General features: G+C 29.7%; 1 protein-coding gene across 1 annotated transcript; it reads left to right on the top strand.

The window, feature by feature from the left end:
- Positions 1–10,089: 10,089 nt before the first annotated feature.
- On the top strand, positions 10,090–13,129 carry LOC123888708 (transcription factor MYB106-like). Its single transcript, XM_045937846.1, has 3 exons — positions 10,090–10,387; positions 10,529–10,658; positions 11,923–13,129. The coding sequence occupies exons 1-3, from the start codon at positions 10,255–10,257 to the stop codon at positions 12,596–12,598; spliced, it is 939 nt and encodes a 312-aa protein (XP_045793802.1). The 5' UTR covers positions 10,090–10,254; the 3' UTR covers positions 12,599–13,129.
- Positions 13,130–13,857: the final 728 nt, after the last annotated feature.

Below are 13,857 nucleotides of genomic sequence, written 5' to 3'. Positions count from 1 at the left end.
CTTGGGAGTAATTACCGATAGAAAATCAAGTTTTTGGCCAATGTAAGACCTCTATAAACAACATAAAGTTTCGCAAGCATCATGTCAGACGACTCACGAATGAAGCCAGAAAAGTCTGGTAAGTAAAAATATAAATTGTATCTGATAAGACCCTCATAACTAGCTCTAATCGGGGAACCTAAACAACTACCGTCAACGTTGAGGACCACCAAGAGAAGTTTTCATTGTTCCATTTGATGAACCTGTACCAACGTGATTAGAGGAGAAAAAAGACGTGAAAATCTCGACCAAGCTCTGGATGTTGAAGGATAGCTGATTTAAGGACAAGATTCATTGTTTAAATAAATTAAATTATGATATCTCCATACACCAAACACCAGCCGAGAAGGAATTAGCTTGGGGACACATGGAGCCAACCTTGAGCCAATCATGTGCGTCAATTATATAGAAGAAAGTTCAGTCATTGAATTCAATGTGGTGCCAAAGGTTTCTAGAGAATGTATAGTCCTGAACACAATGAAGGAAAGTCGTTTCCTGGAGGCCACATCGAGTAAAAATAGAGGAAGTGTCCAACTTCCGATGATTGAGTAAGGATAAAGCAGGAACCGAATTATGTCAGGCTAACCGTAAGAAAAATATGATATTCGCATGTAACTAATTTACTTTAAATAAAATGCAGAAAGTCAAAAGTTTAGAAATAAAAAGATGATCTTCGAATGTAACTACTCTACTTTATTTTATGTGCGCAGCAAATTTTTTTTTTGGTTACACGTGCGCAGCAAATTTGAATTGTGTTAAATTGTTTTTGTAATAAAAATAAATTTAAATGTATATTGGTCTTCATATTTTCATAAAAGTAAAATTTAGATCCCTTATTAAAAAAAAAAAAAAAAAATTTAGATCCCTTATTTAAATGATTTTTTGGGCTTATTTGTTTTTTTCCAAAAATTTTAGTCATTATTTAATTATTGGCATTTTAATTTTTGAAGTAGCAAAATTTGTTACACATATTTTTAAAGACAAAAAAATTTGGTGACTTATTAAACATATATATATTAGTGTAATTTATCATTTTTTGTGTTAGATAATTATGAAATTTGAAATATTAAAATCTTAATTTTTATAGTCACTTTTTAACCCGTGCTTGGCACGGGTCCGGATACTAGTTAGCACTAGAGAGAATCGAACCTCAGACTTCAAGAGGAGCACACTCCCAGGTCCCAAGCCAATATCAATGCACCAACTCAAGTGGGTTAGTTTTTATATAAAATAGCTTACTAGTTTATAGCTTATTTTTCAAACGTTATTTCAAGTAGCTTATGAGATTATAGTTTATAGTTTATAGATTATCATTTTTTCTTCCAATTTTACCCCTATCATCTTATTTGAAAAAAAATTAAATATTAATTTTGGGTCTTGCTAACGAGTGCCCCCGGGCACTCTTTAAGCATTCCATTTAAAGAAACTTTTTATTCAAAAAGTTAAACACTACAATTTCCAATGCGTTGACTTTACGCATTCCGATAAAAATTCTCTAAAAAGCTTACTATTTAAGGGCTTAAAGAGTGCCCCGGGGACACTATTTAGCATTTGCCATTAATTTTTTATGTCATTTCACGCTAGTTCAACTATTAATTTTACCAAACACTACAAATTCAATTAGTTAGTTTATTCGCTATAAGTTAAAAATTAGCCTATAAATTATCCGCTATAAAATATCATTATAAGATATCTTATCGGCTATCCACTATTTTTTACTAAAAATAGCCTAAGTTATCGAACATCCCACTAAAATTGATAGACAACGATATACATAATGTTGTAGTTTTTAAGGATTTAAAAAATAAATAGTTCCACATCAAAATGTATATGTAAAATAGAGAATAAGGGGGTGTATTCAATTAGGATTTCAATGAATTTTAAAAGACTTTTTTATGATGACAAAATCCTGTGGTATTCAATTAGGATTTTAAAAGACTTTAAAAAAGTCTAGTGATATTCAATTAGGATTTTAAAAGACTTTAAAAAAGTCTAGTGGTATTCAATCAAGACTCTTTACAACTTACAAAAAGTCTTGTGGTATTCAAAAGTATTCTAATTTCGATGAATTGTTTAAAAAATAGGATTTTAATGGATTTTGATGGACTTTTTAGTGAATTTTGAGCTACAAAAAGTCTTTCCTCATATCATGAGATTTTGATGGATTTTCATTTTTTTTTTTAATTTCTTTCACCTTTCCTCATGTTTCTATTTCATGTTTCCTGATTATCTCATGTTTTTTATAATCGCTTATATTTTCTCTCTACATCTCTATCACGTTTCCACTTCATGGTTGTCTTGCTACCATAGATAGTGTCACGATTCATTATAGGATATAGACATTGAAAATATATACAACAACAACATGTTTCAACAATAGCAACAGAACCTTGTTCGTAATTTTAGATCTAAGGACTAATTTTGGTATTGTGCCCGTAAAATTAATGTCAATGACCCAAAAATTGGGATTTTGTTTTTTAGCAGCAAAAATATGTATATAATGTATAAGGATTTAGGGGAAAAAATTTGGGATAGTTGAAATGATGATATGTGTAAGTAGTATATCTCCTTATTCTAGATGTTCAGGATAAGGATTTTTTCTTTTTGCATTTTTTGAGCATGCATATTTTTGTTTATTCATTGATTTTTTTTTGTTTATTCATTGATTTTTTTTAGCATGCATATTTTTGTTTATTTATTGATTTTTTTATTATATTAATGATTGTTGATTTTTTTAAGGAAAAATTAATTTTCATTGATTGATTCATTATTATTTTAGAAGGAATTTATATCGAATTTATTGACTCATTTAAATTTTAAAAGTCTATAAAGTACTTCAAAATCTCAAAAGTCTGTGTCATAAAGTCTAACAAATTCTTGTGTTAAGAATCTTGATTGAAAAAGTCTTCTAAAATCTTATAAAATCAATACAATCTCATAAAGTCTTTTAAAATCTTCAAGATTTTTTTTGCTAAAATTGTCTTGTGAAATCTTAATCCAATACACCCCCTAAGATTATTTATAATTTGATCAACATATGATAGAGAAAACGAAAATTGAATCTGAAAGTTGTATTATAGTATTAACTATTATATGCAAAATCCTTCAATTTATATAAATTCCAATTTATTTATGAATCTAAAATTTTATATTTTTACTTTTGAGTTATGTGGTTTGAGCTAATGAGATGAACTAAGATGTTCATGAACTCAAATGGAGTTGAGTTCGTGGTAAAATAAATTGTGTCAGACTCGCTGGTTGAGTTTTGAGCTGAAAGCTTGAATATGAACTGAAATTATAACAAGCCGAACCGAATAGTTCATAAACTTTAAAAGAGTTGAATTCAAACTGAAAGAAGAGTTTGTATCAAACTCGAATCGAATTTCGAACTGAACCAATTCTTATCGAATCAAATCAAACTCAAGTAGATTCGACTCGACTCATTTTCCGTCATTCATGAACTCTCATTGACCCTTTCAATTCTTGCACTATTGAATTATTTTTTTCCCACATCTTCATTGTTTTCCATTTGCAAAAATTTGTATGTTCACTTATACAAACTCGCTTTCTTTAGCTATCAGCCCTGGTACAAATTTTCAAAGAATTTTTCATTCTACTCTGCCACATGAAACCAAAGCAATCTTCATAATTGAAAGTCAGCCATGATATTTGTATTATCATGACTTGCATGTCAGTTTTATAAGTACGTAAGAAAATAAATATATATACTTTTATTCGAGATCGGAAATTAGAGTCTAGTGACATCTTTATGAGTTGGATTGATGTATTTTCGGGTGGTTTGAAAACTAAGGAGTGTCTGTATGAGAATGAGATTAGATGTAGACCTCTGTTAGGTGCGTCTGTTTTGGTATTTTTCATTGGTGTTCCGCTTATATCACTGGTATTAAATTTTAAGTTAATTTCGTCTAACTTTCTATTAAATTTTGAGTTAATTTCGCCTACAACTTCCATGTGACACCATCCTCAATTATCCACGTATGCAAATTTGTTAGCTACAAACAATGATGATTTAATCCGAAATTTGACTAAAATGACTAAATTGAAACTTTTTAAACTTAAAAGGACTAAATTGAAATCTAATATAAATACAAGACCAAAAATGTAATAAAGGAAAGGGGAAAAAAAAACTTACTCATTTGGCACATTATATTATTTTATTTAAAATATGCTAATTAAATTAAAAATTAAGGCGGAAACTACCCGTAATTAAGGCAAAAACTAAACGTATTTTAGCTTCTTCCATTCCATCATGCTTTTTGTTTTATGTTATTTAAACGAAGAAAAGCATCCGTTGTGGGATGATGGAGGTTTTCTAAACAAAATTGAAAAAAAATCCGAAAACATTGTTTATGTTATTGTGTTCCTTTCTTTTTTATTTTTGTCGAATAGAAAGGGGTTACCACCAACAAAACAAAAATAAAAAAATATAAGATGTGACAAAATTCTCATCAGTTAAGATAGTACAAGAGACAAATTAGGAATTACAATCTTAACTATTTTGAACACAATTCATCATCTTATATTAATGATAATTATGTTAATGACAAGTATTTTGAAGGATTTTGATATTACAATTGATGACCACCCACATGGGGTGAAGCCATCCAAGCAATTCCCACCCATACACTTCAAAAGAGCATGGTTATTTGATATTTTACGGCAACGACGCCAAAAACTTGACGATAATCGATTCACTTGCCAATAATCTATTAAGTTTTTGAATTATATGACCAGCACGATCAAAGTCGAAAAGAAAAATAAAAATGTGTCAAGTCATGCCGGTGCTCAATGTTATGATTCTTCGATTATAATTTTACCAAATCCGCCCATGCCCCCACAATCCTAGTAACATAATATCATTTGATTGTTGGATGTTTAACCGTTGAATCATATCTACTATTCGAGATTTGACTCCAACAGGATTATCAGCAACATACAAAGTCTATCATGTCAAGCAAATGTGTAGCATTTTCAACAATATCCTTAACTTCCTCACTCTCATTCCTACAAATAAAATAGTGGAAACATAAGGTTAACATATGAATAATTCTTAGCTTTAAAAACCTTTCTATATGGAATCTGTTTCTAACATCAAAATATAATTTGCATTAGCTACAACATTTTAACTTAATTAAGATTCTATAGCCTTTGATATTAGGTTAAGTTAAGACAGCATATATTGAAGAGAGAAACCAATTCTTCACCTCAGGTATAATAAATTGGCCCATTTAGTTTATAAAAGTATTTTTTTTTTCAGATTGTGTTTTAAAGGCCCATTAAACAAAAGTTTTTCTAGTGTACACCCATACTTACTGGTCATACTTCCATAATTCTACATTTACGGATTTACCTTTATCATTTTTTTTTCTTTTCACCATTATAGAGACGACTTAGTATAAGAGATAGAGTTAGGAACTGCAAACAAAATTATAATGTTAATAGCAATTGTTGAAACAAACTTAGCCAAAAGTTCTACCGATATGATGGAGCAAGCGTTGAGATTAGAAGAAAATTTAGAAAGGAAACTCTCATATGGGTTACCAACAATCACAAGTTGCATGTCCACCATATCAGTAATTGCACTCATATTGATACCGATCAAGATTAACGGTGTTCAATAAAAACTCATAACCCATTAATCTTGATGATTTTCAATTTCTTTAAAACAAAAAGTATGGATGATCTATATGATATAAATTTTCAATCCAACGATAAATTTTATAACACTCGTATTCGACATTCGTTATAATATTATTCATTATTTGTGCATCATGCACCACTTGAACCATTCTTCATGTAAACAAAACCCTTAATTAAATACCACATTGTCATGTTGTTTGAGAGTTTACTTCCAAGTTCGAAGACAACTTTCATTGTATCAATATTAATTTGATGGTCATTTTAGCTTCACTCATATCTATCAGTAGTCGACAATGAGTCTTAATTCATCATATAAGTAACTCTTTTTATAGTTGAACTTTCAATAAAAGCATCCATTTATATAACTTAAACTCGTAAAAAGAGCTCAACTCAAAATACTAATTCATTAGATGAGAAAGTTTCATAGCTTAAACACAATATGAATATTTTTATCTAAGTCAATACTTAACGAATATTTTTTTTATGGCATTTCTTTGTTTCATATATTAACCACGTTGGACTTGTATCAATTTGCCAAGTGTCATGATAACTCATTTAATAGGATAATTAAGACTACACTGGACCATATTATTTGCTAGAGCTGGCAGTGATCAAGGAAAATTTAAGGTCATGTCCCCATTGTCCTTTATATAGCCAATACAAGTCTTGGATCCACTAAACCTTTCCTTCATACACCTCATATCCACATTTATGTTTTCTATTTTAGCCCCCCTTTTTTCTCATCAAAGGACCCTACTTTTGTCTTTTCATATAACAACTCATTTAAGGTACCCTACCCTAATCTTATAGCCCCACTAGAAATAAATTGTTCATGTACATTGCAAATTACCAAAATGTCTTCCACCGTTCTATAGTTCTTCAATTCAATGGACCTCACTACCATGATCGTTTCAACTTTTAAGTTGATGTATGTATGTGGAGGTCCCAACTCTAACTATAAATAGCTTAGTGTTGTTGGTTCCTCTCTAACTAAGAGAACATATCAAGACACCAAGATTTAAACTTATAATCATTATTTAATTTTGATTGTAGTTTCTATTAATAATGGACCCCTCTTTGGGTGGTGTTTAAAGCAATAGCTTTAGTAATTTCAGTCTATACATGTCTTAAAAATCGGATCAATCATTTTCATCTATTTTCGTTTCTTTTTTTTATGTATTCTATTTTATATGTATTATTTTCTAAACTATTTTTGTTTCTTTATTTATATGTATTTGACATTCGGTTCAATTATGGTTGAATTGATTGAACTATGAATTGAAAGTCTCATGAAGTCGATTTCTATCAAATTTTTAAAATTGTTTGAATTTTGATGATCGAAGTGAACCAAATAACAAACAATAGAGGTATATGGTTCGTTGAATTTGAACCAGTTTGTTTGATTCGATTTTAAAATATTTGTCTCATAAATTTATAACAATCTATAAGAACTATATAAGGTTGTACCACATCTAATCCTTATGTTATTATCACATGTTGATCATTAAATCATTTAACTAAGACAGTTTTGGATTGGGACCGTTTAATTTTGCCATTTGACAAATGACTAAATTAATGAAACAATAAAAGAGATTATGACAAGTTGTATATATATGCCTCCACTTTGAGGCAACATGACACCTTTAGTTAGCATCTGCAAGGGGCCTAAGAGTAATATTACACAATAAGTTCAACTTGGTCGTTTAGGTTGAAAAAAAGAGAGAGAGGGGATTATAACCTCAAGTTTCTAGTTTGACATATAGTATGTCATCATCATAACTTTAGTTTTGGGTAAGAGTCTAACCTCTTTTGAAAGTATTTTCATCTTTTTTGTTTTATACATTTTTTGTTTAATTTGTGTAAATTGATCGACTAGATCAATTATTTTAAAAAGTATTGATATTTCAAATGTGAGTTAAGTCTTCTATTGGATAGATAAGTAGATGAGAACTCATAAACCTAATATATTAAGATTTTATATTAAAATATGGTGTCAAATTCACTTATGTGGCCAAGATGTTCAGACGGCGTATCCAGTTGATGGAAACCTAAGTAATGAATAGTGTCAAACTCACTTATGTGATTCTTCAACCAAAATGAAATGAGTAAGATAGCATGATTTCATACTTATAGTTTTTTTTTTCCATATGTTACTATAAATTGAAACAGTGTTTAAACTTCATGCCTTACGTTTTTCTCTCACTCACTTATAAGCCTACTATTTCACTTAAAATCTTTTTCAAAATATTTTTTTTAAGTAGTCTAATGGCTAGAAATTCCACCTTTTTAAGATGAATAAGTGAAATATCTAGGGTTCGAACTCCGGCTCTTGCATATAAAATGTTGATGTCCCTACCAATCAAGCTAATTAAGCTCATGGAATACTCCTTTTCAAAATTTATTTAAATAAAATAAAAAATGAGATTAAAGAATATAAGTAGACAGAGTAATACAATGTTACACAAACAAAACTAATAATGTTTTATTTTTCTGCCACATCACCCCACTCATGTATGATTATTTTGAAACTACTTATATGATATAGAAGAAAGATGATTTCTTATTAGATGTCTGTGTAAACTTTGATTACACTGACTTCTTACCATCTTTAAACTTATAAAAAATTCCTAATCACTCAAATAATACTACTATACATGCATAAATCATATGAGCATGCCATATAATTCATGTATTTTTTTTAATTTAATAAGAAATATTTTGCCGAGAACATTCAAACACTTTCAACAAAATAAATAAATAAATAAATAAATAGTGAGCCGCCTCAATGTGTTGAGTTAAGTATAGATTTGTCCCTTTTATTCAGAATTTTACATTAGATAAGATAAAACTTGAACGTAAATTTATAAGTAGTAAAAAATTTTACTTCTATTTTTCTCTCTCTAGAAATAAACTTTGTAAAAGATTCAGTAAAATCCAATTAAAAATCTGATACATCTCACCAAAATATCAACATTGTAAAACTTAATGGCTTAATTTTTATTTTGTCAAGCGTTTGAATATATACTTTATTCATATATCAAAAGAATGAACATTGAAAAACTAGTATATCATAAAACTTACCCAAAAACATCCAAGAATAAATCTATTTATTTATTTATTTATATATATAGTATCAAGGACCACGCAAAAAAGTCTTCACCAAAATGAGTATAAGAATTAAAAATTGGCCCTAGCAACACCATAAATGCTTAGTGACGTGTCACTTGAATTAATGTTGCCGATAGGCATAAAATGATATCCCCGGGTAACATGAAAGAGACAATGAAGCCAGTGAATTTTCATTGCCATATCCAATTCCATCAATCTCTGTTTGATTTTCACAAAATCGATAAGAATGAAGATATATTTATATAATTCAGTGCTTGTATTAAATTTTACTTTAAAAATAGTGACTATTATTATAAGGGTCTTGTTAACATGTGCATATAGGGCACATGTTATGGTATCTTAATATAGAAATTCAACATTTAATGATACAAAAAATTTAATGTTTAAAAAGTTAAAATGCACAAATTTTAAAGCATAATTTCAAGTCACTAGGTTTGATCTAGTGGTGAGGAGTTTGAGTAGTATGTTATAGGTCTTAGTTTCGATCTAACTTGAGAGTTGAAATTTACAATACCCTTATAATTAGACGATTTATGCTATATCTAGTCAATGCGAGACATCTATCACAGTCTCTCACGTCAAATATGTTATATCAACATATGACCCAAATATGGGAGGTCTCCACAACAAATAAACAAATGGATTTAGGATAGACTCTAATACCATATTAAAATTTGAAAGACTTATACTCAATCACAAAAACTAGCATAAGAGTTTATATTCACATTACCCTTATAAAGGGTATATACGTTATATCTCTAGTCAATATAAGACTTCTAAAAACTATAATAGCATGCATATCTTTTTACAACCAGATCAAACAACAATAAGGGAAATCATGAAAAGCTTCTATACAATGTTGGTATATCTATGGAGGGGATTAGGTGATAGTAGAGCATGGAAATAATGTAACTTGTGGAGGTATATTGCGTGATAATAATGGATGTTTTAATGTTAGTTTGATCTCTTTGCCCCTTTAAACTGACTCTGCTTGTATTAGTTTTCCACGTGGTTCCTAATTTATTTTTTTTAGTATTATCTTAGCACTATTGACATCATTATTAAGTCTTAAGATATCTAGCTCAATTTGTTCAACACTATAATTATACAGTATACAATGATACAACACAGTACACTTAGCATAAGCATACATAGTGAATGTGGTGTACTACTACTATAACTATACTGCAGTTAAATTAAAGTTTTACTATTCTCCTCGTATAAAATAATAAATACTGATGAGTATCAATTTAATTTCTTATCCCTTTTATGCCGCTGACAAATTCTTCTCTGCCCATCTCATTAATTTCTTTTACTAGCTACTTCAACTTATATATTCTTCTTTCTTTCTCTTACAACTTATAGCTTCTCCACCATATATAATTTTATTATATAGTTTTTATTAATTAATTTAGCACATTTCCAATGGGAAGATCACCATGTTGTGAAAAAGTTGGTTTGAAAAAAGGACCATGGACACCTGAGGAAGATCAAAAGCTCTTATCTTACATTGAAGAACATGGTCATGGAAGTTGGCGTGCTCTTCCTACAAAAGCTGGTAATATATTACTAATTATATATGATGATTATATAATATAATAACAAACGTTGTTTAAAATGTTTATAGTTTTCTCTAAAATGGATCGGCTGCACGGAAAAGTCGACTGTAGAGGATCTGATACTATTTTTTTTTTTGTAGGACTTGAGAGGTGTGGCAAAAGTTGTAGATTGAGATGGACTAATTATCTAAGGCCTGATATTAAGAGGGGAAAGTTTACTTCACAAGAAGAACATACCATTATTCAACTTCATGCACTATTAGGCAACAGGTTTGGCATATACATCTATAAAACTTTTTATCTATTAGTCATATAGTTCTAAATTGCGGCTTGTAACTGCAATTATAGTTGCAATACAATTTTTTTTACAGATTTCTATAACGACATCACAAATATATAATTGAGGTTTTATCAGCAGCATTTACAAACATTTTGCTACGATGTCATGGTTCGTAGTGTAGCCATGATCACAATTGCATCAAGCTATTTATTCTAGCGACTCATTGTATCCCCTTTTCAAAATAATTATTTTATAACTTTCTCTTAGAAAATTTGAATTTCGTCTCTTAAAATCAGACTCTTACTACTAAGCTAACATCTCGTGAATAGAATTTCATCTGATTCAACCAAAATTTATTAAGATTTATACTACTCTTTGATACCTTAATATTTTATTTAGTACTACTAGTTTTCTCACACAAAAACTTAGAATAGTATTTGACATTGTACAACGAAGATCCATAATTTCTTTTACTTTTTTCAACTCCCTTGTTGTTTGTCCATAATCTCTTAAATGACATGGCATCTCAATTTCCATGAACAGAAAATTTTAACCTACATATTTCCAACACATTCTTAATTGTGATCTCAGCCATGTTCACAAATTTACTCCATGACATCAAAATTAATTATTGGTGGTCCTTAAATGCAAGAGGATAGAATAATCTTCCATTCTTCCTCACCAAGATAAATAATCATTGGTCTATGAAATATTACATCTTCTATTTTGGTTTACATTAAATAAAAATTTAGATTAAAAGAGTCACACTTTGATACATGATAATGAAAACAACCAATTTTGGCAATGATTTAGTTAAAATTAACCTACAATCTATGAGTGGACCATAACTTGTTAAATGTGGACTAATCATACACAGTTACACACCTCACACCTAGAACTGGTCATCTAGAACGTAACCTGAATTGCTCGATCATAACGTGACCTGATCATAATAAGTGGTCCAATAAATTGTTATACCATATTAGAATTTTTTTTGTTGTGACTAATTCAATTTCTACAAAATCGGCTTAAGAGGTGAAGACTACACACCACTTACTAAAACATATTTTGCAGGTAATAACTTATTCAATGTAGACTTTTAAACATACTCTTAGAGTTGTATTTAGTGTTAATATCAATTGTATAAAGAAGAAGTGAAATTTAACAAACATATATCACAAATGACTATAGTGTAATTTAATTTGTGCATGCATGTAATGAATATATGTTAATGTTTTTTGTGTTATACTTTAGGTGGTCAGCAATAGCCACACATTTACCTAAGAGAACAGATAATGAAATCAAGAACTATTGGAACACACATCTTAAGAAAAGGTTAATAAAACATGGAATTGATCCTATTACACACAAACCAAAAAATGAAACCCTTTCCTCTGATAATCATTCCAAGAATGTTGCAAATCTTAGCCACATGGCTCAATGGGAAAGTGCAAGACTTGAAGCTGAAGCAAGATTGGTTAGAGAATCAAAGCTACGTACACAATATTCAGTGCAAATTGGAAATAATAATTCTATTTTTCCATCACAATCTTCATCATCTGCATCATCATCTTCAAATCAAGTACTTAATAATATTAAAGAAGAAGGTGAGAAAGAGTGGAAAGGTTATAATGAAGATTCAACACATTTGTTAGAATTCAAAGAAGTGATGGAGAATTCATCAATGGCTTTTACTTCTACAATGATTAATGTTGCTGAGGATGGTTTCACTAATCTCTTGCTCGATAATTCTAACTCCGGTGATCCGAGTTTGTCACCGGAGAGTGGTGTAGAGTGTAATACTTGTGATGGAAGTGGTAGTGGCGGTGGCAATGGTGGTGGAAGTGATTTCTACGAAGACAACAAGAACTACTGGAACAACATTCTTAATTTAGTCAACTCTTCACCTTCTGATTCGCCGATTTTCTAAAAATGAAAAAAAGTTGAATTATTGATAAAAATTAGTGACGGAAAAATAAAAATTTAGTCTCTAATTTTAGTGTTTTTGACATTGAACTACGACAAAATTAGAGTCTGGATTATTCTTTTCCTTTTCTAATTTTTGTTGATAATTCAACTTTTTTTTTCTTCTTAGTTGACCAAATTAGTTTGTGGATTAAGTGTGAATTTTAGAATGTTTTTCAAACTATTGGTTTTTCCTTCACAAGAAATGACCACATGCAAAGAGGAAAAGAAAATAAAATGGTTGAGTAATTAAGTTATGGACAATGTCAGAAAGCAATTCAATCAGTGAATTTCTGTGAAAATAATGTGTTTGTCGGTTGAGTGCTTGGTCAAATGTTGATCTGAAATTGTTTTGAATTTGTTTAGATTGATTTCTGTAGACAAGTTGATATTCCAAAGAATCAAGTTGTGAGTTTTTACTTGTTGGTAAATTTCCTATGTTTCAAACTGTATACAAACTATATCTAATAATAGAAGTATTTAGTATGGACTTTTATTGTGGTTGGTTTCATGTCATATTCATGTTACTTTTCAATGGTTTGATTCATTCATTAATTGCATGTGTTTGTAGTATTTGGCTTCTCTCTCCCCTATATAGACTATGGTCATTTACTAGCTAGGACACTTCAATAAAATAAAAATGAGTATGTTAGTCACTTATTATTGGTATGAGAGACTGAAACTTTGTTGGGTTGAATCGACACATTGTGTATTGAACAATTTTATAAATGATTTTAAGGCATTAGGTTTATGGATCTTCTATTTTATATGTTGGTTAATCTCAACTCTTTCGACCAATCTTAACTCACACTTGATATATCTCAATACTTATAAACATATATTCAAGTCATCTCGCAACCGATATGAGACTCTTAACACATCATCTCGCACTCAACACTGTTGGATTTAGAGTGCAGATATAAGTGGCGAGTGGCCAGATCTTGGTAGGAGATGACCCAACGGACTGTGAAGGAGACTCTAGTACCATTTTAGAATTTGGAGTTTGATTTACCTTAATCCCACAAAATCAGCTTATAAGATGGGATGAGGATTACCGTTACTTAAAAATATATATTCAAGTCATCTCACAATTGATATGATACTTTAAACATTTGTAATTAAAATTCCAACTTTAGTTTGTCATGTTAGTAGAAAAATGTTCATTTTGGCTAACTTGACTCTCTCTCATTAATGTAGACACTCAATTTTATTTTTTGGGTACAA

This window comes from Trifolium pratense, linkage group LG6 (genome assembly GCF_020283565.1).
Source record: "Trifolium pratense cultivar HEN17-A07 linkage group LG6, ARS_RC_1.1, whole genome shotgun sequence".
Classification (NCBI taxonomy): Eukaryota; Viridiplantae; Streptophyta; class Magnoliopsida; order Fabales; family Fabaceae; genus Trifolium; species Trifolium pratense.
Note: the sequence above shows the minus strand (reverse complement) of the source record. Positions and strands in the feature narration are given on the sequence as shown.